Here is a 24,966-nt window from a genome sequence, read left to right as displayed (position 1 = left end):
TACCGGAAGTCTTGCTCATTTACATGTTTTTAATATGTTGATTAATGTACACTGTCCCTTGTTTTAAATAAATCAATTCAATTCAATAGATTCTAGAGTTATAAACTACAGTTGAGGAGATAACCGAGGAGGAGCTGAAACCTAGTATCAAATTAATCAGTATTAGGGTTCGGTTAAATTGTCAAGAATAGTCTTTTCCTAACCACTATTACTCAGGGCAAAACGTCATGGGGTTAAGGAAAGATGTGACGGAAAATTCATCAGGATTTAAGAAAGAGACTGGTGCTTAGAGAATCCTACTGAACTCACTCACACTATTATTGTATGAAAATACTTTGACTAAATAAAATCTTTTGCAATATAACTTGTTAGGCCTACACATCTATCACTATGCATATCACCATTTAAACATTTTGAAAAAAAGTTAAGAAACTCCACACAACTCAGTAAACAAACACTGAGAAACTTTTGATAATTTTACAGAAATTAGTGCAATGTTCCTATTTCAGCTTTTGGTTTAACATATTGTTAAAGTTCAAACATATAAGCAGTTCAAATGCTTAATAAGCACCGTAACTTACATGATACGCCTTTCTCTTTCACAATTGGTTGTTTTCCTTTCGTAAATGAGTGTTTCCTAAGCCAAAGGAGATCTTAAAGGAAAACTGAAGCGCCTATCTTGTCATCTAGTGATGGCTGTGACTCAGTGGGATAGTGCACTCGCCTTCGGATCAGGGAAGAGCAAGTTCTAGTCCCACTGCTGTCAGTCAGCATGTCGTTGTGAGAAGTGGCAAGACACTTCACCCCAAGTTGCTCCTCTGGGGACAGCCCACAGTACTGAATGTATGGAAGTTGCTTTGGATAAATCTAAATCAGAAACAAGTTTAACCCAAGAACCCAAGGATAAGAGATCAACTCAGTGAAAGCACCGCCTGCTGACCAATCAGAGCTCAGTGTGCGGAGTTTAAAGCGATCAAGTCATATTACAGGAGAAAGGAAATACAGAAAAACTGCCGTTGCAGGAAAGACGGCCGGCAAAAATCAACTGACTGTGTGAACGTGAACATTAATAGAATATCACCGTGTGCAGCTCACACAGTGACAGCCATTAGACCTTTACAAAGATTTGAATGGCAGTTTTGTTTCTTTTAGCTGCTGCCTACACAGAACATTGAAGAGTCCTGCTGAGCTGTTTCTAATTATCCCCGCAGACGCTCTCACAAAAGGGTTTTTTGTGTGATTGATTGTGGTGTTCAGGCTATTATTCCCACTATTAATCATATTCTGTACAGACCTATCAGGATGAGTCAGAGGCAGGGAAGAAGTACGATTCTAGCCGGGGCAAAAAAGTCGGCTAGTAATGAGTTTAAAATCAAGATTATAATACAACATATTTTATGATTTGAATATTACAAATGTTGGAATGTTTCCACGTTTTTTTGGCCCAGTCATTAATACCTGATATCAGCTTATAGAAAGTGAGATCTAGTACTTAAATGTGATCTTTAAAATATCCAACACATCGGTATGTACATTGGTGTCACAAATGATGTCTGGCTGAGTGCTGACACAAGCTCACATATACACCTTTTAAAGAGGCCCTAATATGCATTTTGGGGTTCTCCCTCTGCTGTAGTGTGTAGGCCTGTCACGATAATTAATTTTGTTGGACGATACATTTTCCTGGAAATTATTGCGATAAACAATAATATTGTCGGGACAAAAATATAAATGCAACACTTTTGTTTTTGCTCCCATTTTTCATGAGATGAACTCAAAGATCTAAAACATTTTCTATATACACAAAATAACCATTTCTCTCAAATATTGTTCACAAATCTGAAAAAATCTGTGATAGTGAGCACTTCTTCTTTGCCGAGATAATCCATCCCACCTCACAGGTGTGGCATATCAAGATGCTGATTAGACAGCATGATTATTGCACAGGTGTGCCTTAGGCTGGCCACAATAAAAGGCCACTCTGAAACGTGCAGTTTTGCTTTATTGGGGGGGTCTGGCGGGGTCCGAAAACCAGTCAGTATCTGGTGTGACCACCATTTGCCTCACGCAGTGCAACACATCTCCTTCGCATAGAGTTGATCAGGTTGTTGATGGTGGCCTGTGGAATGTTGGTCCACTCCTCTTCAATGGCTGTGTCAAGTTGCTGGATATTGGCAGGAACTGGAACACGCTGTCGTATACGCCGATCCAGAGCATCCCAAACATGCTCAATGGGTGACATGTCCGGTGAGTATGCTGGCCATGCAAGAACTGGGATGTTTTCAGCCTCCAGGAATTGTGTACAGATCCTTGCAACATGGGGCCGTGCATTATCATGCTGTGAGGTGATGGTCGTGGATGAATGGCACAACAATGGGCCTCAGGATCTCGTCACGGTATCTCTGTGCATTCACAATGCCATCAATAAAATGCACCTGTGTTCGTCGTCCATAACATACGCCTGCCCATACCATAACCCCACCACCACCATGGGCCACTCGATTCACAACATTGACATCAGAAAACCGCTCACCCACACGACGCCACACACGCTGTCTGCCATCTGCCCTGAACAGTGAAAACCGGGATTCATCCGTGAAGAGAACACCTCTCCAACGTGCCAGACGCTCAAGTCGGTTACGATGACGAACATGTCATGTCATGTCAGGTCGAGACCTCGATGAGGACGACGAGCATGCAGATGAGTTTCCCTGAGACGGTTTCTGACAGTTTGTGCAGAAATTCTTTGGTTATGCAAAGCGATTGTTGCAGCAGCTGTCCGAGTGGCTGGTCTCAGACGATCTTGGAGGTGAACATGCTGGATGTGGAGGTCCTGGGCTGGTGTGGTTACACGTGGTCTGCGGTTGTGAGGCCGGTTGGATGTACTGCCAAATTCTCTGAAACGCCTTTGGAGACGGCTTATGGTAGAGAAATGAACATTCAATTCACGGGCAACAGCTCTGGTGGACATTCCTGCTGTCAGCATGCCAATTGCACGCTCCCTCAAAACTTGCGACATCTGTGGCATTGTGCTGTGTGATAAAACTGAACATTTTTAGAGTGGCCTTTTATTGTGGCCAGCCTAAGGCACACCTGTGCAATAATCATGCTGTCTAATCAGCATCTTGATATGCCACACCTGTGAGGTGGGATGGATTATCTCGGCAAAGGAGAAGTGCTCACTATCACAGATGTTTTCAGATTTGTGAACAATATTTGAGAGAAATGGTTATTTTGTGTATATAGAAAATGTTTTAGATCTTTGAGTTCATCTCATGAAAAATGGGAGCAAAAACAAAAGTGTTGCATTTATATTTTTGTTCAGTGTAAGACCATTTTAGACCACTGAGAATGATAATATATAATAATAATTCAAGTACATCCTTTCAAACATAACTTTGTATTGAACATTCAACATTGCAAATGAAATGTGAAATAATATTAAAATATATAAATGATATATAATAAATAAAACAAATTAATTAAATTATAATAAATTAATTAAATCACACACAACCAAAACAATAAATTAAATAGACTCAGGCTGGAAAACAGAGCTCTCTCTCTATCTATCTATCCCAGATGCCTCAACAGGCCATATCCAAATCTGTTTTTCAAAGTTTTCGAGCAAGGAACACATTCATTTCATTTCAAGCCTTTATTTATCCAGGTGTATCCCTTGAGATCATCGATCTCTTTTTCAAGGGAGACCTGCTCAAGTAGACATGTTTGCATTGTCGGGCAAATGCATCTTTGATTGTAAACTGTCGGGAAGGTGGGGGCTCTCCATCTCCAGCTGCCCTGTTTGCTACCAGCTGGGAAAATGGTATGGGGTGGTTGTGTTTTAGGTGTAGTTTAAAATGCGTGGTATTGTCTGCTTTTGTAGCTACCTTTTTTAACCAAATGCGACACACCGCCCGGCTCATTGAAGTCCGTAGGTTCGCCTCGTTGATTTGGCTTGAATCCAAAATACTGCCACACCGGAGAATCGAGTTGTGTAGTTAGGTTTTGTAACCAATTCCATTTCACTTTAAATTCCCTGCGAGTAAGTCACACGTTGTCTCCCGCTTGTCGCTATATTATTAATTTGGCTGCTACGCTGCTGCACGTGCATGTGGAGTGTCCTGACCTGGCTGTGTGTCAGCCCCGCCCCTCACAGCGCGCCTGGCAGCCACAGCGCTCCTAGCTAAAATGCTGGTCACATCCTTATGTAAACGGCAATTTATCGAGCTCAGAAAAGTTATCGAATCCATTTTTATTTATCGTACGATAAGTCAATTTATCGATTATCGCGACAGGCCTAGTAGTGTGTTCTGTAGGTTTTAGTGCATCTAAATGGTCTGCAGAGGCTAAAATCCCTGTGTTCCCTCCAGAGGGAGTTTCTCTCCCCCACTCCCTCCATCCTGAAATGACTCAATTGGACTCCTTTGTTTACTTTTGTGACATAGTGATCATGTTTGAATCAATATGTTTTTAGTATATATTTATATATAATATGCTGAAAACCCATTCCTGCTCACCATTTCTGAGTTATTTTTGCCCATAATGACCGTCTCACCGCACATCATTCCTAACATAGTGATCTAGTTTGATTTCATAGGAGAGAAGATGTAATGTAAGGATTTAATCAAGTCTTGGATCGCTGAGTATGAATGTCCTCTTGCTATTTTCAGTTGACAAATACTTGTGTAAAGTTTGTGAAGGCAGGAGGAAAGTTTCCGCGATCATGGTCTTCTCTGTTCCTCCAAACCCCCGCCCCCTCCCTAAAAATAATGACTGACAGGCTGATAGTAACCTGATAAAAACTTTATTATTCACTTAATCACTGATTGAGATGATAAAGCTAACTTAATCTCATACATTGATGGGATGTATGGAACAGTAAGACAGAGAATAAGTGTGCACCCACATGCAGTATTTTTGTTTTTATATGCTGTTGTAAATACTCCTGTTGTCTGCTGTGTTCAGACCAAGCGGCAAACTCTGGGGCAGAGCCGGGAGGCCAATAAGGAAGTGCCACAAACTGCAGTTCATCTATTGGCCGATAGGCGATGACTGCAGAAAGGATCAATTTCCATAGACCCCCATGTTAAAATGCCCAACTTTACAGCAGAAAAAAACATGTTTCTACCCCTGGATGCAATAAAAATTATTCAGGGTATAGTTAGATTCCACCTTCATGATTATGAATTTGTGAGTGAATTGTTTTATAACGCGACCCTTTTATTTATATTAGGTCTTAACGTTTTTGCATAAATTAGGGCGTGGTCACTTTGATGGACAGGTACGTGCCTCACTGTCAGCTAACAGCAACTTGTCCACTCTGCTAGGCTACAACGTTAGCTAGTTGTAGTTACTGTATATATATATATATATATATATATTAGGGATGGGAACGATTAATCGAATATTCAAAATTATTCAGGTATTCGAATAATTATTCATGTATTCGAATATGAGTTTTATTTATTTATTTTTTGGGAGTGATGCCTAAGTTGATTACATATTATCAAATTGAATAATTCAATGTATATATATCTACGACAGTCCCATAGCTAAATGTGTTAGTTGACGTCTAAAGGTGTGTTTTGCTCCGCTCACCGGTCCCTCACAGCGGGCAGAGCTGCAGGTGCTGATCTCTCTCTCTCTCGCGTCCGGTTATACTTCACTCGTGTTTATGTCCGAATCCATCAGATCTAGCTGGCTCTAGCCAATGATATGGCTGCTGCCCCTCCCTACACGCAGATCACGCAGACTCAAACCTCCTCTTAGGCCCAAATGTGGCGTAAATGCGCTCCGCAGCCGTTGCGAGGTTCCGGCGCTAACAGTTCATGAGCGTGCTCCCCCGCCCCCTGTCAACACTCGCGACACATGAGTGGCCAGCCTAAACAACAATAAGCGCTGCTTGGCAACCGTGTGTGGCGGCAAAGTACATAGACATTTTGACAGGAGAGATTTAGTTTTGCCGGTATTCAACATATTTTACCAGTCATAGTCTGGTAATTATTTACACTCTAAGAAGAGTCCTACACAACAGACATGGCGTCAAAAAGGAGTAATGTGTGGAAATATTAGAGAGGGCAAACTATGCCAAATTAAACTTATATACATGCCATACCTTGCTATACCCGCAACCTCCGTTCCAGCTGAGAGGGTCTTCTCTACAGCTGGGCTGATTGTGAATCGCCTCCGCACATGAAAGCTGTAGGCCTATAGCTGTCAAACTGTGATCACCAGTTCAATAGATTTGAACAATGTATTTATTTATTTCCAAAAATGATTGAAAAAAAATTGGGTAAAAAAAAAAGAAATTACCCAATTTTTTTTTAATAGGATATGTAAATTTCGGTTAACCGGTTAACCGTTTTTTGGGGGGTCGAATATTCGAATATACATTTGCTTTCAAATTCCCATCCCTAATAAATATATATATATACACAGTTTAGTTTATGATTCAGCCTTGGGTATGACTTTTATTGTCTATGGCTATGACACCCATAATGCTAAAAGGGAGCAAATGTTAAAAGGGGACCCAATTATCCCAGTGGTGGTCGCCGGAGCTAACGGAGCCGCAGGGCCGGCCTTTGGCACTGGCGATCTAGGCCGGTCGCCTAGGGCGTCAGATCTGCGCTGGGAGAAAAGAAAATTAATATTTAATTTGTATTCTGCCTTATCCCTTGATGTAACACATTTACATTAATAATTGAATAAAGTAAACACCCTTTGCACCCCGGGCCGGTTTATATCACAATTTTCACAAGGCACACCTTTATAATTATTAGGATAAATAACAACAGGTTTTAAATCATTCCAATGTATATAGGACAGTAACCAAAAATGATGTGAACATAACTGTATTAGGTTAGTTGAAAGCAATACTATTAAGTTGAACCTAATATTGTTTATTTAAATGTATTATTATTGCTTTCAACTAACTTAATACTGTTATGTGAAACCTGTCGACATAATACATTTAATTAAAGTCAACCTTTCAGTTTTTTCAGTGTGGTGCTCCTCTGAATGTCCGGAGATCAGGCAGAAATCAGTAAAAAAGTCCTGAAACCTGAGACCGGCTTTAGCAGGCCTGCTTTCTGTTCTAATAACTATTGCCGTCTGTTGGACATCACATCACATGGCTACAAAATACATCAGAGAAGCTGTATACTGCTTCATGGACAACATACACACCTTTTCCATTGTCTCTATGACACGTGGCTTTAGCCTTCTTTGGTCCGGATCCTTCTCAGAGGTCTCGGCCTGTGGAGCCACACTGTGTCATGTTGTGAGGATTGTGTTGGACTGCCATGTTCTTCTGTTCTGTTGCTATTTCAGGCTTTGCATAATTTAAACAACATGCTGCTGGGACGCTTTGAACAAGACTGCAAGCAAACCGAAACGCAACCACTTCTGTGACACGTAGTGTAAACATGTCTGAGGAAGACAGGGTTTCAGGGAAGCCATGATTAGATCCAGGCTGGCTTATGTAACGCTCAGCCACGAGACAGAGAAAACAGAAAACAGCTCAGACTGTGAACCGTGGCCCAGAGGAAGTCCAACTGGAAGCACTCACTTCCTGCCTTCTCACCTTCCTTTCCTTCTTACCCTCCATGTTTGCTCCATTCTTTCCTTTAATTATTCCCTCCTTTCCTTTCTTATTTCTCTTTCTTTCCCATTTCCCCCTTCCTTCCTTTCTCTAATCTTCCTTGCCTTCTTTCTTTCTCCATGCGTTCCTTTAATTCTTCTTCCTTTCTTTCTTTCCTCCCTCCTCTTAAACAATGGAAGGAAGTAGGATGAAGAAAGGAGTGTTTCTTCTGCTATTTCTTCCTTCATTCCTTTCCTCCTTTTTTCTTCTGTCCTTCTTTTTTCTTTCTTTCCCTCCTTCAGCCCACAGTTGACAGCTCTGCTCAAAGACATTGTGAAGTGGAACATGTATGGGGTATGGGGAACCCATCGTCCCCAAAATAGCATAATTCAGACTGAATCTATGTGAAATTAGGTGAATTTGTCTTTTAAAAATAAAGAGTATCACAAGACAGTTGTCTACAACAGGTCTACTACCTAATAAACAAGCTCTCAGTGGAACAGTGCAAGATAGTTTGTGAGAATGGACTTCAAGTAACAAAATGTTTTAATCTTCAGTAAAGAGGGCGTCATTTGAGGTGTCAGTACATTGTTCTTATGTATTGTCAAGCAGTTGTATGTGTGTGCTTAGCAGCCGTTTGCTGGTATTGTTTTCCACTGGAATGTCACTTAAACATCTGTCTCTGTGTGCAGGTGCGGTAGTGCTCCCCTGGATCACATCTCCCTAAACCGACTATCTAACATGAGGAAGAGATACAGGTACAGGAACCGCTTCTATTACCATGGTGGTTATCCACTATAATATCTTGAGAATGTAATTGTGATATGGTCATAAATGCAATAAGAATGTTGCAGTTCATTTTTCTTTCGACACTACTAGTTTCATTGACACTTTATTCTGTACTAGAACAGCTAGTAGTGACGCATCACACTTTATATAAATGCAAAGCTGTTGGTATTGTAAAAGCTGGTACTTGAAGAGAGAGATGAGTCTTAGAGACAATAGAGGCTTCTCAATACTCAAATTTCCCCTCCTCGACTCCCCTCCTCGGTTCCCCTCCATCCTCGAGACTTAGACCCGCCCACAGGAGATGCGAGCGGAGGACCGAGGAGGGGAACCAAGCCTGTTATACTGAGTGATATATATTATACACACTGCTCTGCTTTCTGCATGGACCGTACAGCTGTTCTCTCTGGAAACATCGCGACGCGATGAAAGCAGTTTCTAAAATAATATCCAGGGGATGCATGCAGAGCTGTCATTGGCTGAGATAAGTCCGGCCGTGCGTCACGCCTCCACCGTTCCCGGAAATCCATCCGTGGAGGAGCCGTGGAGGAACCATCAGTGTATCCTCGGTTATAGCTCCTCCAGAGAGCCTCCTCGACGCTCGATGCTCGGTCCTCGGTGTGCATTTAGAGAAATGAGACGTCCTTCAAAATGGCGCGCTGAAATTCATTTCCGGGTCACTACCGGAGGACCGAGGAGTCGAGGAGGGGAAATTTGAGTATTGAGAAGCCTCTACGGTATTGCTTTTGAATCAACATGCTTTATTTATCTATCTAGAGATTAAGTGTTGTGACAGTTGCATCATTTAGAATAAAATAAATAAATATTATATCATAATGAAGACATGATGAAGACTCAGGCTCATGATGAAGACATGATGAAGACTCAGGCTCATGATGAAGACTCAGGCTCATGATGAAGACATGATGAAGACTCAGGCTCATGATGAAGACTCAGGCTCATGGTGAAGACATGATGAAGACTCAGGCTCATGATGAAGACATGATGAAGACTCAGGCTCATGGTGAAGACATGATGAAGACTCAGGCTCATGATGAAGACTCAGGCTCATGGTGAAGACATGATGAAGACTCAGGCTCATGATGAAGACTCAGGCTCATGGTGAAGACATGATGAAGACTCAGGCTCATGATGAAGAATCAGGCTCATGATGAAGACTCAGGCTCATGGTGAAGACATGATGAAGACTCAGGCTCATGATGAAGACTCAGGCTCATGATGAAGACTCAGCCTCATGATGAAGACATGATGAAGACTCAGGCTCATGATGAAGACATGATGAAGACTCAGGCTCATGGTGAAGACATGATGAAGACTCAGGCTCATGGTGAAGACATGATGAAGACTCAGGCTCATGATGAAGACATGATGAAGACTCAGGCTCATGGTGAAGACATGATGAAGACTCAGGCTCATGATGAAGACTCAGGCTCATGATGAAGACTCAGGCTCATGGTGAAGACATGATGAAGACTCAGGCTCATGGTGAAGACATGATGAAGACTCAGGCTCATGATGAAGACTCAGGCTCATGGTGAAGACATGATGAACACTCAGGCTCATGATGAAGACATGATGAAGACTCAGGCTCATGGTGAAAACATCATGAAGACTCAGGCTCATGGTGAAGACATGATGAAGACTCAGACTAATGATGAAGACTCAGGCTCATGGTGAAGACATGATGAAGACTCAGGCTCATGATGAAGACTCAGGCTCATGGTGAAGACTCAGGCTCATGATGAAGACATGATGAAGACTCAGGCTCATGATGAAGACATGATGAAGACTCAGGCTCATGATGAAGACTCAGGCTCATGGTGAAGACATGATGAAGACTCAGGCTCATGATGAAGACTCAGGCTCATGGTGAAGACATGATGAAGACTCAGGCTCATGATGAAGACTCAGGCTCATGGTGAAGACATGATGAAGACTCAGGCTCCTGATGAAGACTCAAGCTCATGGTGAAGACTCAGGCTCATGATGAAGACTCAGGCTCATGGTGAAGACATGATGAAGACTCAGGCTCATGATGAAGACTCAGGTTCATGGTGAAGACATGATGAAGACTCAGGCTCATGATGAAGGCTCATGGTGAAGACTCAGGCTCATGATGAAGACATGATGAAGACTCAGGCTCATGATGAAGACATGATGAAGACTCAGGCTCATGATGAAGACTCAGGCTCATGGTGAATACATGATGAAGACTCAGGCTCATGGTGAAGACATGATGAAGACTCAGGCTCATGGTGAAGACTCAGGCTCATGATGAAGACATGATGAAGACTCAGGCTCATGATGAAGACTCAGGCTCATGGTGAAGAAATGATGAAGACTCAGGCTCATGATGAAGACTCAGGCTCATGATGAAGACTCAGGCTCATGGTGAAGACATGATGAAGACTCAGGCTCATGATGAAGACTCAGGCTCATGGTGAAGACTCAGGCTCATGATGAAGACTCAGGCTCATGGTGAAGACATGGTGAAGACTCAGGCTCATGGTGAAGACTCAGGCTCATGATAAAGACATGATGAAGACTCAGGCTCATGATGAAGACTCAGGCTCATGGTGAAGACTCAGGCTCATGATGAAGACTCAGGCTCATGATGAAGACATGATGAAGACTCAGGCTCATGATGAAGACTCAGGCTCATGGTGAAGACTCAGGCTCATGATGAAGACTCAGGCTCATGGTGAAGACTCAGGCTCATGATGAAGACTCAGGCTCATGGTGAAGACATGATGAAGACGCAGGCTCATGATGAAGACTCAGGCTCATGGTGAAGACTCAGGCTCATGGTGAAGACATGATGAAGACTCAGGCTCATGGTGAAGACATGATGAAGACTCAGGCTCATGATGAAGACTCAGGCTCATGATGAAGACATGATGAAGACTCAGGCTCATGATGAAGACTCAGGCTCATGATGAAGACATGATGAAGACTCAGGCTCATGGTGAAGACTCAGGCTCATGATGAAGACATGATGAAGACTCAGGCTCATGGTGAAGACTCAGGCTTATGGTGAAGACTCAGTCTCATGGTGAAGACTCAGGCTCATGATGAAGACTCAGGCTCATGGTGAAGACATGATGAAGACTCACGCTCATGATGAAGACTCAGGCTCATGATGAAGACATGGTGAAGACTCAGGCTCATGATGAAGACATGATGAAGACTCAGGCTCATGATGAAGACTCAGGCTCATGATGAAGACTCACACTCATGATGAAGACTCAGGCTCATGATGAAGACATGGTGAAGACTCAGGCTCATGATGAAGACATGATGAAGACTCAGGCTCATGATGAAGACTCAGGCTCATGGTGAAGACTCAGGCTCATGGTGAAGACATGATGAAGACTCACGCTCATGATGAAGACTCAGGCTCATGATGAAGACATGGTGAAGACTCAGGCTCATGATGAAGACATGATGAAGACTCAGGCTCATGATGAAGACTCAGGCTCATGATGAAGACATGATGAAAACTCAGGCTCATGATGAAGACTCAGGCTCATGATGAAGACATGATGAAGACTCAGGCTCATGATGAAGACATGATGAAGACTCAGGCTCATGGTGAAGACATGATGAAGACTCAGGCTCATGATGAAGGCTCATGGTGAAGACTCAGGCTCATGATGAAGACATGATGAAGACTCAGGCTCATGATGAAGACATGATGAAGACTCAGGCTCATGATGAAGACTCAGGCTCATGGTGAATACATGATGAAGACTCAGGCTCATGGTGAAGACATGATGAAGACTCAGGCTCATGGTGAAGACTCAGGCTCATGATGAAGACATGATGAAGACTCAGGCTCATGATGAAGACTCAGGCTCATGGTGAAGACATGATGAAGACTCAGGCTCATGATGAAGACTCAGGCTCATGGTGAAGACTCAGGCTCATGATGAAGACTCAGGCTCATGATGAAGAAATGATGAAGACTCAGGCTCATGATGAAGACATGATGAAGACTCAGGCTCATGGTGAAGACTCGGGCTCATGGTGAAGACTCAGGCTCATGGTGAAGACTCAGGCTCATGATGAAGACATGATGAAGACTCAGGCTCATGATGAAGACTCAGGCTCATGGTGAAGACTCAGGCTCATGATGAAGACTCAGGCTCATGGTGAAGACTCAGGCTCATGATGAAGACTCAGGCTCATGGTGAAGACATGATGAAGACGCAGGCTCATGATGAAGACTCAGGCTCATGGTGAAGACTCAGGCTCATGATGAAGACATGATGAAGACTCAGGCTCATGATGAAGACTCAGGCTTATGATGAAGACATGATGAAGACTCAGGCTCATGATGAAGACTCAGGCTCAATATGAAGACATGATGAAGACTCAGGCTCATGATGAAGACTCAGGCTCATGGTGAAGACATGATGAAGACTCAGGCTCATGATAAAGACTTAGGCTCATGGTGAAGACATGATGAAGACTTACGCTCATGATGAAGACTCAGGCTCATGATGAAAACATGGTGAAGACTCAGGCTCATGATGAAGACTCAGGCTCATGGTGAAGACATGATGAAGACTCAGGCTCATGATGAAGACTCAGGCTCATGGTGAAGACATGATGAAGACTCAGGCTCATGATGAAGACATGATGAAGACTCAGGCTCATGATGAAGACTCAGGCTCATGGTGAAGACATGATGAAGACTCAGGCTCATGATGAAGACTCAGGCTCATGGTGAAGACATGATGAAGACTCAGGCTCATGATGAAGACTCAGGCTCATGGTGAAGACATGATGAAGACTCAGGCTCCTGATGAAGACTCAAGCTCATGGTGAAGACTCAGGCTCATGATGAAGACTCAGGCTCATGGTGAAGACATGATGAAGACTCAGGCTCATGATGAAGACTCAGGTTCATGGTGAAGACATGATGAAGACTCAGGCTCATGATGAAGGCTCATGGTGAAGACTCAGGCTCATGATGAAGACATGATGAAGACTCAGGCTCATGATGAAGACATGATGAAGACTCAGGCTCATGATGAAGACTCAGGCTCATGGTGAATACATGATGAAGACTCAGGCTCATGGTGAAGACATGATGAAGACTCAGGCTCATGGTGAAGACTCAGGCTCATGATGAAGACATGATGAAGACTCAGGCTCATGATGAAGACTCAGGCTCATGGTGAAGACATGATGAAGACTCAGGCTCATGATGAAGACTCAGGCTCATGATGAAGACTCAGGCTCATGGTGAAGACATGATGAAGACTCAGGCTCATGATGAAGACTCAGGCTCATGGTGAAGACTCAGGCTCATGATGAAGACTCAGGCTCATGGTGAAGACATGGTGAAGACTCAGGCTCATGGTGAAGACTCAGGCTCATGATAAAGACATGATGAAGACTCAGGCTCATGATGAAGACTCAGGCTCATGGTGAAGACTCAGGCTCATGATGAAGACTCAGGCTCATGGTGAAGACTCAGGCTCATGATGAAGACTCAGGCTCATGGTGAAGACATGATGAAGACGCAGGCTCATGATGAAGACTCAGGCTCATGGTGAAGACTCAGGCTCATGGTGAAGACATGATGAAGACTCAGGCTCATGGTGAAGACATGATGAAGACTCAGGCTCATGATGAAGACTCAGGCTCATGATGAAGACATGATGAAAACTCAGGCTCATGATGAAGACTCAGGCTCATGATGAAGACATGATGAAGACTCAGGCTCATGATGAAGACATGATGAAGACTCAGGCTCATGGTGAAGACATGATGAAGACTCAGGCTCATGATGAAGGCTCATGGTGAAGACTCAGGCTCATGATGAAGACATGATGAAGACTCAGGCTCATGATGAAGACATGATGAAGACTCAGGCTCATGATGAAGACTCAGGCTCATGGTGAATACATGATGAAGACTCAGGCTCATGGTGAAGACATGATGAAGACTCAGGCTCATGGTGAAGACTCAGGCTCATGATGAAGACATGATGAAGACTCAGGCTCATGATGAAGACTCAGGCTCATGGTGAAGACATGATGAAGACTCAGGCTCATGATGAAGACTCAGGCTCATGGTGAAGACTCAGGCTCATGATGAAGACTCAGGCTCATGATGAAGAAATGATGAAGACTCAGGCTCATGATGAAGACATGATGAAGACTCAGGCTCATGGTGAAGACTCGGGCTCATGGTGAAGACTCAGGCTCATGGTGAAGACTCAGGCTCATGATGAAGACATGATGAAGACTCAGGCTCATGATGAAGACTCAGGCTCATGGTGAAGACTCAGGCTCATGATGAAGACTCAGGCTCATGGTGAAGACTCAGGCTCATGATGAAGACTCAGGCTCATGGTGAAGACATGATGAAGACGCAGGCTCATGATGAAGACTCAGGCTCATGGTGAAGACTCAGGCTCATGATGAAGACATGATAAAGACTCAGGCTCATGATGAAGACTCAGGCTTATGATGAAGACATGATGAAGACTCAGGCTCATGATGAAGACTCAGGCTCAATATGAAGACATGATGAAGACTCAGGCTCATGATGAAGACTCAGGCTCATGGTGAAGACATGATGAAGACTCAGGCTCATGATAAAGACTTAGGCTCATGGTGAAGACATGATGAAGACTTACGCTCATGATGAAGACTCAGGCTCATGATGAAAACATGGTGAAGACTCAGGCTCATGATGAAGACTCAGGCTCATGGTGAAGACATGATGAAGACTCAGGCTCATGATGAAGACTCAGGCTCATGGTGAAGACATGATGAAGACTCAGGCTCATGATGAAGACATGATGAAGACTCAGGCTCATGATGATATTCCGTCTGACTCCTAGCCAGTGCTCTTAGGTTGCCCATGGTGCGAGGGGGAGATATGGCTTATATCTAATTTTCTCCATAAATCTGGAGCCAGCTCTCCTTCTTCGTCTCTTTGGTTTACCCAGCATCCTCTGGGTCCGTCTCCAGATTTCAGTGGGAGAGCTGTTGTTCAGCCATGCTAACCGACTTTAACTCAATCAGCTGTCAGAGGTGTAAACAGAGCTTGAATGAATATCAGCGGTAATTTACTTTGGAAAAAGCAAACAAAATCTCTCTCTACAAGAACGTTTAGAGGGAGCACAGCTTTAGAAGTTACTACTTGAAGTTACTATTAGAAGTAAGACGAAATAAAGAGCCAACATTTGTAAATAGTAATAGTAACACATCTAGGAGCAACTGCAACAGGATGCATGCATCTACGCATCTACACGTTTCTTAACTGTTTCTGAGAACTAAACATGTTGTTATGTCTCTGTTTGTGTTTGATGGACAGGAATGGCCTTGGACCCTCAAAAGAAGGAGAGGCTCAGTACTCTGTGGTGCATTGCACTGGCTACATCAAAGCCTGGCCCCCTGCAGGTAAACACACACAGACACACACACACACACACTGAACTGGAGGCTCTTGTCTCTATCCCTGCTTAACCTGAAGCAGCTGTGTGCCATGCACAGCTCTGGATCAGAACCCGGATTCAACCGCAGAGCCACAACACACTGTGTGGCCTGTGTGTCTCATCCAGGGTGTGAGGGTGCAGCAGCAGGATACAGAGCAGCTTTCTGGAAAGCCTGCTCACTTACAGCGCAAAGCAAACATTACATATTTTTGTCTAAATTTGACTACTGCAGGCTGATAGATTTCCCCATGTTTGCTGTAACAACACGCCTGAACATCCCGGGAACTCCAGGTGTTCCTCTTCCTCTGATGAAACCTCTTCAGATTGAGCTGTTTGCATTTGTGCTGCCTTAAATAGGTTCTAAAAATGCATATGCAGGGGAGCATTCCTCACATTTGTTGTGGAGATATGGCTGAAGTCGCTGCTCTTCCCGACACATATTGTGATCCCATCCACACACTGTGATTAGTACTGACAATACCCGGTCAATAATCTATCTTTGGAGTATGAGGCAGACTCCCCATGGAGGATGGAGATGTGGCTTTGAACGGTTTGTAGTTTCTGAAGAGCAGCAGCCGCAGTCAGCCAGAGTACACATCTGTTTTACCGTGAAAAAGACCTTCCAAAGATATTTCTCCAAGCTCTCCTGTACCCAGGCCAACAATTTTACCGGCCCGTCTTACTGACCTGCAGATACAAAACTAAAGAATCTCAAACCATGTGACGCCATGGACAATAAATACATATTTTGTAAAACATAAAAATATTTACATTCCTCGCTGTTTTAGGGTTGAATATACCAAGTGAAGTGACTTCATGGGACTAAACGCACTTAGACACACATGTTTTTTCTGATCAACACACAAATCTAAGCCGTCATTTAGGATAGTGATAGTTAAAAAAAATTGTCAGAAAATCCCATGAAAATATTGAAACTACCAATAAACTGGTCCGACTAGCAAGTATTGTGTGCATTAAAAGTCAGATCCTGAAATGTTCCTTTAATACGAGCACACACAGTTTATGTTGACTTTATATGTGGGTTCATCCTTTGCTGAGGTCCCAAAGCATTGTACTAGCATTACACATATACTTTAATTACATTTTTTTATTAAAGGTCCCATGTCATGGCCATTTCTACTGATCTTATTTCCATTGTTGAGGTCTACTAGAATAGATTTAAATTGTGCAATTTTCCAAACTCACATTGGTTTCTCATACAGCATCTCTGTATAGTATGTGTATTCACTCTCTGTCCTACACGGCTTGTTAGAGCTCCTGCCCCCCCCCCTCCCTCCCAGTGTGCTCTGATTGGTCGGGACGTTGCGAGGCTCATTACTGCGAGCTGCTGCGAGGAGCGGACAGGTTTCCGGGTCGGCGATACAGCGAGAACAAGCGAAACTCATCCTGAGCACACAAACACTCACAGCCGAAGTAAAAACAATAAGTGTGGCTTGATATTGAGTAAGAAAAAGGTTTATAACGCTATGAGAATGGGTCTGCGGTAGTGCTGCACGATTAATCGAAAAAAGATTGTGATCTCGATTCAGACACCTATGCGATCTCATTTCTAAATTACGGCGATCCTATGACGTCATGCTGTTTTTTGTTGTTGTTTTTTTTAAATTATTTTGCTTCTGAATAATACCAACTTGCAATGTCAATCATACTTAAACGATGTAAAGCAAATATACTCTATACATTTAACATTAAAGTACCATGATCGCATGCAAATGGTAGTGTTCTGTCTGTCTCTCCTCCTCTCATGCAGTGTTAACGCTGCAGCCACTAGGGTTGCCAGTTTTTGCGGAAGGAATAAGCAACCAGGTCTATGAAAACAAGCGCAAAAGAACATGAGCACTTTAAACCTATATATGTCGGGTCGGCTATTTGAAAATAACCTATCTACAAGCTCACAACCGCAACAACCATTATTACTTATTACCAAGCAACTTTACAGAAAGATAAGCCCAATGTGGCTTATAATAAGTATACCTGGCAACACTCACTGACTGCAGCACGTGAGGGCAGGAGCCAGCAGTATGTTTACAGAAGCGTTAGCATTAGCACTGATTAGCAAAGAGTGACGAGAGCGACTAGTAGTACAAGAAAAACAGAAATGAGTGACACAGAAACGAGTGACGAGGAGGTAGAGGACAATGACAACAACACCGATGAAAATCCCGGTGGCGACTCTGGCGAGAGTGAGAGGGAAGTTGTGCTTGTGCCGAAAAAAGGACCACATTCATCCAGTGTGTGGAACTTTTTTGGATTTGATCCTGATGATGACTTACAAAAAGTCGTCCACTGTAAGCATTGTTCTCGCATCGTCGCAACGACGTCAGGTAACACCACAAACCTATTAAATCACCTGCAACGTCACCATAAAATACAGTATGCTTTAGCAAAGAAGTCAAACATCCATAAGCCAAACGTTATTCAACGGAACACCATATTCACACAGCTCACGAAGGCACAAAGAGATAACGAAAGCCATCACCCTATAACAAACAGGTTGGTGTTGTTGTACAGTAGTTGGGTGTCCTGTCACTGTGGACATTTTGTTATTATAAAGCTGCAAAGATTCTATTTTTTATGTTCAGCACTCAGGCAGCAGCAATATCTTTATTTTAGTTACTGTATGTTTTGTTACCAGAGAGACTTGAGTTTAAGTCAAGCAATTAAAGCCACAGTAGTTGGCTATCAAATTCATTTTAGTTACTCTATGTTTTTGCTACAAGAAACTGAGACTTGGAATTAAGTCAAGCACTTTGATGTTGATGGTGTCTGTTTAAAGCCACAATAGTTGGCTCAGGTGCCACATTTTGAATGTAGTAATGTTTGGTCAGTATTCAGCAACTACAGACTAAAGACAAAGTTATGTTTTTGTTACAAGAGAGACAAATGTCTGTTTAAATTCATTGTACTCACGTGACGTCTAAGAGTAAGAGTGCAATAAATATTTTCATTGAAACGATGAGAATCGTGATCTCAATTCTTATGGAGGAAAATCGTGATTCACATTTGAGCAAGAATCGTGCAGCACTAGTCTGCGGAGAGCATTTCTCCGCCATCCAAACTCGTCTATTACCAGCATTCAGGGAGCTCTATGCAAGTCAATGGGACTCCCTGTTAGTTAGCCAAGGGATTCTGGTGTGTGAGGAGCTCCACGGATTGGTCCATTTGGGCTAATCCGGTCATTTGTTGTTGCTTTGGGTTTTCACACGTCACAGAACCCAGGAAGCAAACAATGGAAAAAGAGAAATCTCCAACGAGGCGTTCTGGGGCAGCATAGACAGGTCTTTTCTGTGTTAGAGTTTTACTCGCTACAGGGTGTACTTTGAGGGTTTTTGACTCTGCAGACCGTTTAAATGCAGAAAAAGCTACATAACACACAAGGGGACGGGGTTGGGAAACATCTATCCCTTTATAATTACTAGTCTATCTAAAAAAATAAATAAAAAAGCTACATTTTGTGATATACTTGTCAATCGCACAGCACCAGTCAATATGTATATTAGTAGTTTATTGTGTCCCATAATTAGTGCTGGGAGGATTACTTCAAATCTGTATCCCATTACAATTACTAGTTACATGTAAAAAAAACAAAACGTATCAGTTACCTAATCAGAATATAGTAATGTAACCGAGCACTTTCTGATTCTGAAAGGCAACACAACAATGTTACCTTTAAAAGAAGGAACCAAGATATTTAGTATCCAACATTTGTCATTTTAAATTATATGCTAGACCTATGATGATTTACAAATGCTTTAGTTCAATGCATTAACCAAAAGCAAACACAGATTTATTTTATTAAATCAGTTGTCCACCTACTGCATTTCAAAAAAGAATATTTAAAATAAAAATAATGAAAGTAGCCTAAACGAAAACCAAAAAAAGGTAATCTAGGCAGTATGTCTACCTTAATAATAACCACGGTATCCCGTTAAATGTAATCCATTACTCCCTAAATCCATGACTGCCTAAGTTCTTATATCAGGCAGCCTCAGCGTCATACCATCATCCATTCCATTCCTTAACTGTATCCAGTAGCCCTCTCTGATTTACAACACACACACACACACACCACACACAACACACACACACAACACACACACACACACACAACACACACACACACACACACACACACACACACACACACACACACACACACACACACACACACACACACAGTGTTTACAGAGACAGAATGGCAGCCCCCCTTGGTGTGTGAGGGTGGGGTAATGCAACTCAACAAGTTCAAGTACCACACAACTCAATGGCCTCTTAGAACTTTGATGTGACATGGAATATTTCTTGGTTTAACACACACAAACACACACACGCACCATATGTGTTTTGAAATCATTGACACATGGTTTACATCCTTGCACTAAAAATAATCATCGGAATGTTCTGGGCACAATAGCTCTGGCAGGCAGGGATGAGGAGACACACGCACTCATAACGGGCAGATGTATGAAGAACACGCTCGCTTCAGATTCGTTGCAAATTGACTGAGGAGAGGAATGCAGTCACGAAGCAAGACAGACTCAGGGTTCTGTTTCATGTGGAGGCTAATGTCTTCCAACTTTATTGTAAACTGTCCTCGGTAAGTGGAAGGAATTCCAGCAAATTAAAACGTCTGCTCCGTGATAAGCGCAGATTAAACAGCACCCAGGTCAATGTGGACGTGATTACAGAGCGTTCTGTGTTTCCATAGGCTGTCCCTGGGCCTTTGGATGTGTATGGTCCTGGGTTTATCTGGCATTACAGTATATGTTACCAAAGGTCATGGATAAGCCTGTATGATCTGGATTCAATCTCATTCTTTTCAGCCTATACTCCATAAAGTTATTTTATTTTAGGCATCTGCCAAAACCGAGTTGGACCCATTACTCATATACATGTATACCTAAATGTGGTATAAATATCTTATCAATCACATTCACATAAAGCTGCAGTCTAGCAATAAACATTGAATGATCAATTTATTTTATATTTGTTGTAGAATTCATGCATCTACTTTGCCTTTTTAAAATGAAACTTCAAATAGAACAGAATTTAACATAATCTATTATTTTGTTCAGGGAAGTAATCGCTGGGACTGAAATGCAAACACAAAAGGAATTTAATTAGCTACAGAGTTCTTAGTTCAGTGTATGTAGCAACAAACCTTCTATAAACTAACAGGCTAAGTCTGGCTCATCACTGTGACTCGTTGCAAACAAAAGTATGTGCTGAAGTTTTGCTTTCAGGATGTTAATAAAGAAATAAAACAAAACAGATTCTAAAACAAAAGCATACGGTCAACTAAAAATAACAGAACCTTGCTTACTTTCTTTGTCTTTCCAAGAACCCCTACCTACAACAATTGCCCAAAATACCAATAAGACCAGGCGACAATTACTATAACTGTGTGCTGTGTACACAAAATCCCTAATTACACTGAACAAAAATATAAACGCAACACTTTTGTTTTTGCTCCCATTTTTCATGAGATGAACTCAAAGATCTAAAACATTTTCTATCAACACAAAATAACCATTTCTCTCAAATATTGTTCACAAATCTGAAAAAATCTGTGATAGTGAGCACTTCTCCTTTGTCGAGATAATCCATCCCACCTCACAGGTGTGGCATATCAAGATGCTGATTAGACAGCATGATTATTGCACAGGTGTGCCTTAGGCTGGCCACAATAAAAGGCCACTCTGAAACGTGCAGTTTTGTTTTATTGGGGGGGTCCGAAAATCAGGCAGTATCTGGTGTGAGGGGTTCGTCGTCCATTACATACGCCTGCCCATACCATAACCCCACCACCACCACGGGCCACTCGATTCGCCACATTACCCTAACCCTAACCCTACCCCTACCCCTCACACCAGATACTGCCTGGTTTTCGGACCCCCCCAATAAAGCGAAAATGCACGTTTCAGAGTGGCCTTTTATTGTGGCCAGCCTAAGGCACACCTGTGCAATAATCATGCTGTCTAATCAGCATCTTGATATGCCACACCTGTGAGGTGGGATGGATTATCTCGGCAAAGGAGAAGTGCTCACTATCACAGATTTTTTCAGATTTGTGAACAATATTTGAGAGAAATGGTTATTTTGTGTATATAGAAAATGTTTTAGATCTTTGAGTTCATCTCATGAAAAATGGGAGCAAAAACAAAAGCGTTGCGTTTATATTTTTGTTCAGTGTACAAAAACAATAAACACAGGCCTGATAGGCATTTTGGCTCCTACGGTGTACAAAGGCAAAATACTTTGAAAACACAAAAATACCTTTTTTCCAGGGTTTTGGCAGGATGTTGGACAAAGTCAGACTGACAAAGAACACTTAATCAGACCGGCATATGTAGGGACGGGACGAATTACATTAAGAAGACACAGCTGGAGAGGGTAGGTAAAGACACAAGGACAGCAAGGACATCACACAGCTGGAAACAATCAGGCCAATTACAAAGGCTGGGAAAACACAAAGATAGGAAGTGAAACAGACACAAAGAGAAAATACAGTTCAAAAATAAAACAGGAAACATTCAACACAAAAACTAAGATCGAGTCCCCAGGTGGGTAAGGACTGCCCTGGGCCAGGGGACTTATTCTGTTGAGAGGGGGCACGGGGCCCAATGACGTCACAAAATCATACGGAAGTTGCAGGACCACAGTTTGGTCATTCAAAAGTTTTGCTTCAACTTCAACCCACTGGGGGCTTGAAGTGTTGAGTGGGTCTTTGGGGTTTATCAGTCCCTAGCCATGGCCTGTAGCAAACAATAAGGTCCTAAAAATTTGAGCGAAGTTGGCCATAGCCGAGCAGGACTAGGAAAGAAGAAGAGCCAAGACGAAAAGGACAAAAGAGAAGAGTCTTTGTTTCCTCGGCTTAATGTCCTGGTTCAGCCTGGTGTCACAGAGGGAAGCGTCTGTCCTCACAAACAATATTTTGGTTAGTCGCTTGTATAGTTTCATTTTCCGCCTGTCATGAACCTACCCTCAGAAATAATGTCATTAAGGGAAAGCTGGTATGATATTTGTGAAAAGGTCAGTGCTGTCTCAAAACAAAGCTGCTCCCACATCGTTCTATTTGCTGCTTTGTTTAATAACAAGAAAGGGAGATATAACATTTCCTCCCATGTTAAAACTTAGCATTTACTTTTCTTTGTCTGTCACCTCCTGGTGCATAAATCATTTTTCACTTACACCAACTCCATTTGTTTCTGTTAGTGACTCAGTGCTGTGATAGAGAAGAAGAGTGCTGCCAGACCGGCAGGGGGAAGTGGAAAACACAGAGAACATTACAAAATAATCATTTGTTTCATTTTAGCCCACAATAATCCATTAAAATGTAGTAAGTGTGGACGTTCATGATGAAATATTTCACAAATCTTCACAAGTCCTGCACTATCCAAATGCGATTTAATATAATTCACGCATCAAATAATGTCCAAGATCAACCACATAAAACCTTGCATCTCTACTAGAAAAAAAAACAACAACATAGAAGCAATCTAGAGCAACTGACATGGTCGAGGGTGGGACCATATATAGTACTAAGACCTATTGAGATAATAATTCGAGGCTGTGCCTTTAACTTGCTAGAGAATACAGAAATGTATAGTGAGTCACCTGCATGCATGTGTGAGTACATGTGCAAACAAACAAACAAAACAAAGAACCCACTCTGCACTGGCAGGATGTTTGAACTAAACTAAAACACTTTAGTTAGAAAATATCAGAAACATTGTAGCAGTTATAATGCTCTTGTATTGTGTCTGAAATGTATCTGTCAGTGTGGAAGACATGACTTGTAAATCACTGAGTCAGCCTGGAGGTGAACTCCCTGCTGCCAGGATCAAGGAGCACACTGAGAAAGAGCTTGATAGACCTCAGAAGAAGAAGACCTTTTATTGATCCCCAAGGAGAACTTTTAGTATTTCAACTCTTTTATTGTACACAGTAAACTACACACATGCACACCTATACACATTAGGGCTAAATACTCACATGCACTGTTGTTAGGCAGCAGGCAGCACCTGGCACCTGGCACCGCTCAAGCAACATTTCCACCCCAGTCCTACGGACTGAGCTACTGCCAAACCAATCAATGTTATGAAGAACTTCTGCCTCTGTTTCACAACCGTAATCTCTCATCTTTCCGTTTGTTCCTCAGGTATGACGATCCAAGAAGAAGGAAAAGAGGCAGGTTGCGACTGGAAAATAATGAATGGTGAGAAATAGGACGAATGAAGGTGTGTGTGTGCTGTGTGTGTGTGTGTGTGTGTGTGTGTGTGGGTGTCGTGTGTGGTGGTGTGTGTGGTGTGTGTGTGGTGTGTGTGGTGTGTGTGTGTGTTTGTGTGTGTGTGTGTGTGTGTGTGTGTGTGTGTGTGTGTGTTGTGTGTGTGTGTGTGTGTTGTGTGTGTGTGTGTGTGTGTGTGTGTGTGTGTGTGTGTGTGGTGTGTGTGTGTGTGTGTGGTGTGTGTGTGTGTGTGTGTGTGTGTGTGTGTGTGTGTGTGTGTGTGTGTGTGTGTGTGTGTGTGTGTGTGTGTGTGTGTGTCCCCTCTATCTTTCTTCTCTCTCCTTCTACTCATTCCCTGTCATGCCAGCTATATAACAAAGGCTAATAAATAAAAATAAAAACAAATATCCCAAATTATGCAGGGCCAATTTTTTGTCCCACAACAACAGTTGCCAAAAGATGTTTTCCATGCTGGACTCATTATGGAGATACTTCTGTTGTTGTTTTATTACGCCGGGTTACGTATTGTAACCCTTGCTATATTAACACAGGCGGAGCCCTCTACTGGACTATATGGGTACTACCCCCCAGAGATGTTCACAAGTCTTTTTTTGCAAGTCCAAGTCAAGTCTCAAGTCTTTGGTCACAAGTCCAAGTCAAGTCTCAAGTCTTTGGTCACAAGTCCAAGTCAAGTCTCAAGTCTTTGGTCACGAGTCCAAGTCAAGTCTCAAGTCTTTGTGGGGTGAGACTTGATCAAGTCTCAAGTCTTTGGTCACGAGTCCAAGTCAAGTCTCAAGTCTCTAAAAAATAAAAGTCTCATGTCTCTTCTGGTTGTAATAAGCCTTCTATTGTCTGCTGCTATCCAGTCTGTTA

General features: G+C 42.6%; 1 protein-coding gene across 1 annotated transcript in view; it reads left to right on the top strand.

Annotated features, from left to right (window-relative positions):
• Positions 1-24,966, top strand: part of arnt2 (aryl-hydrocarbon receptor nuclear translocator 2) — a 119,619-nt gene that overhangs the window by 59,926 nt on the left and 34,727 nt on the right. Inside the window, exons 7-9 of the mRNA XM_034226994.1 lie at positions 8,275-8,340; positions 15,725-15,810; positions 24,028-24,092. Coding sequence (XP_034082885.1) covers positions 8,275-8,340; positions 15,725-15,810; positions 24,028-24,092 — 217 coding nt within the window. The remainder of the gene's footprint in view (positions 1-8,274; positions 8,341-15,724; positions 15,811-24,027; positions 24,093-24,966) is intronic.

This window comes from Gymnodraco acuticeps, unplaced genomic scaffold (genome assembly GCF_902827175.1).
Source record: "Gymnodraco acuticeps unplaced genomic scaffold, fGymAcu1.1, whole genome shotgun sequence".
Taxonomy (NCBI): Eukaryota; Metazoa; Chordata; class Actinopteri; order Perciformes; family Bathydraconidae; genus Gymnodraco; species Gymnodraco acuticeps.
This window is presented reverse-complemented; position numbering and strand designations above follow the sequence as displayed.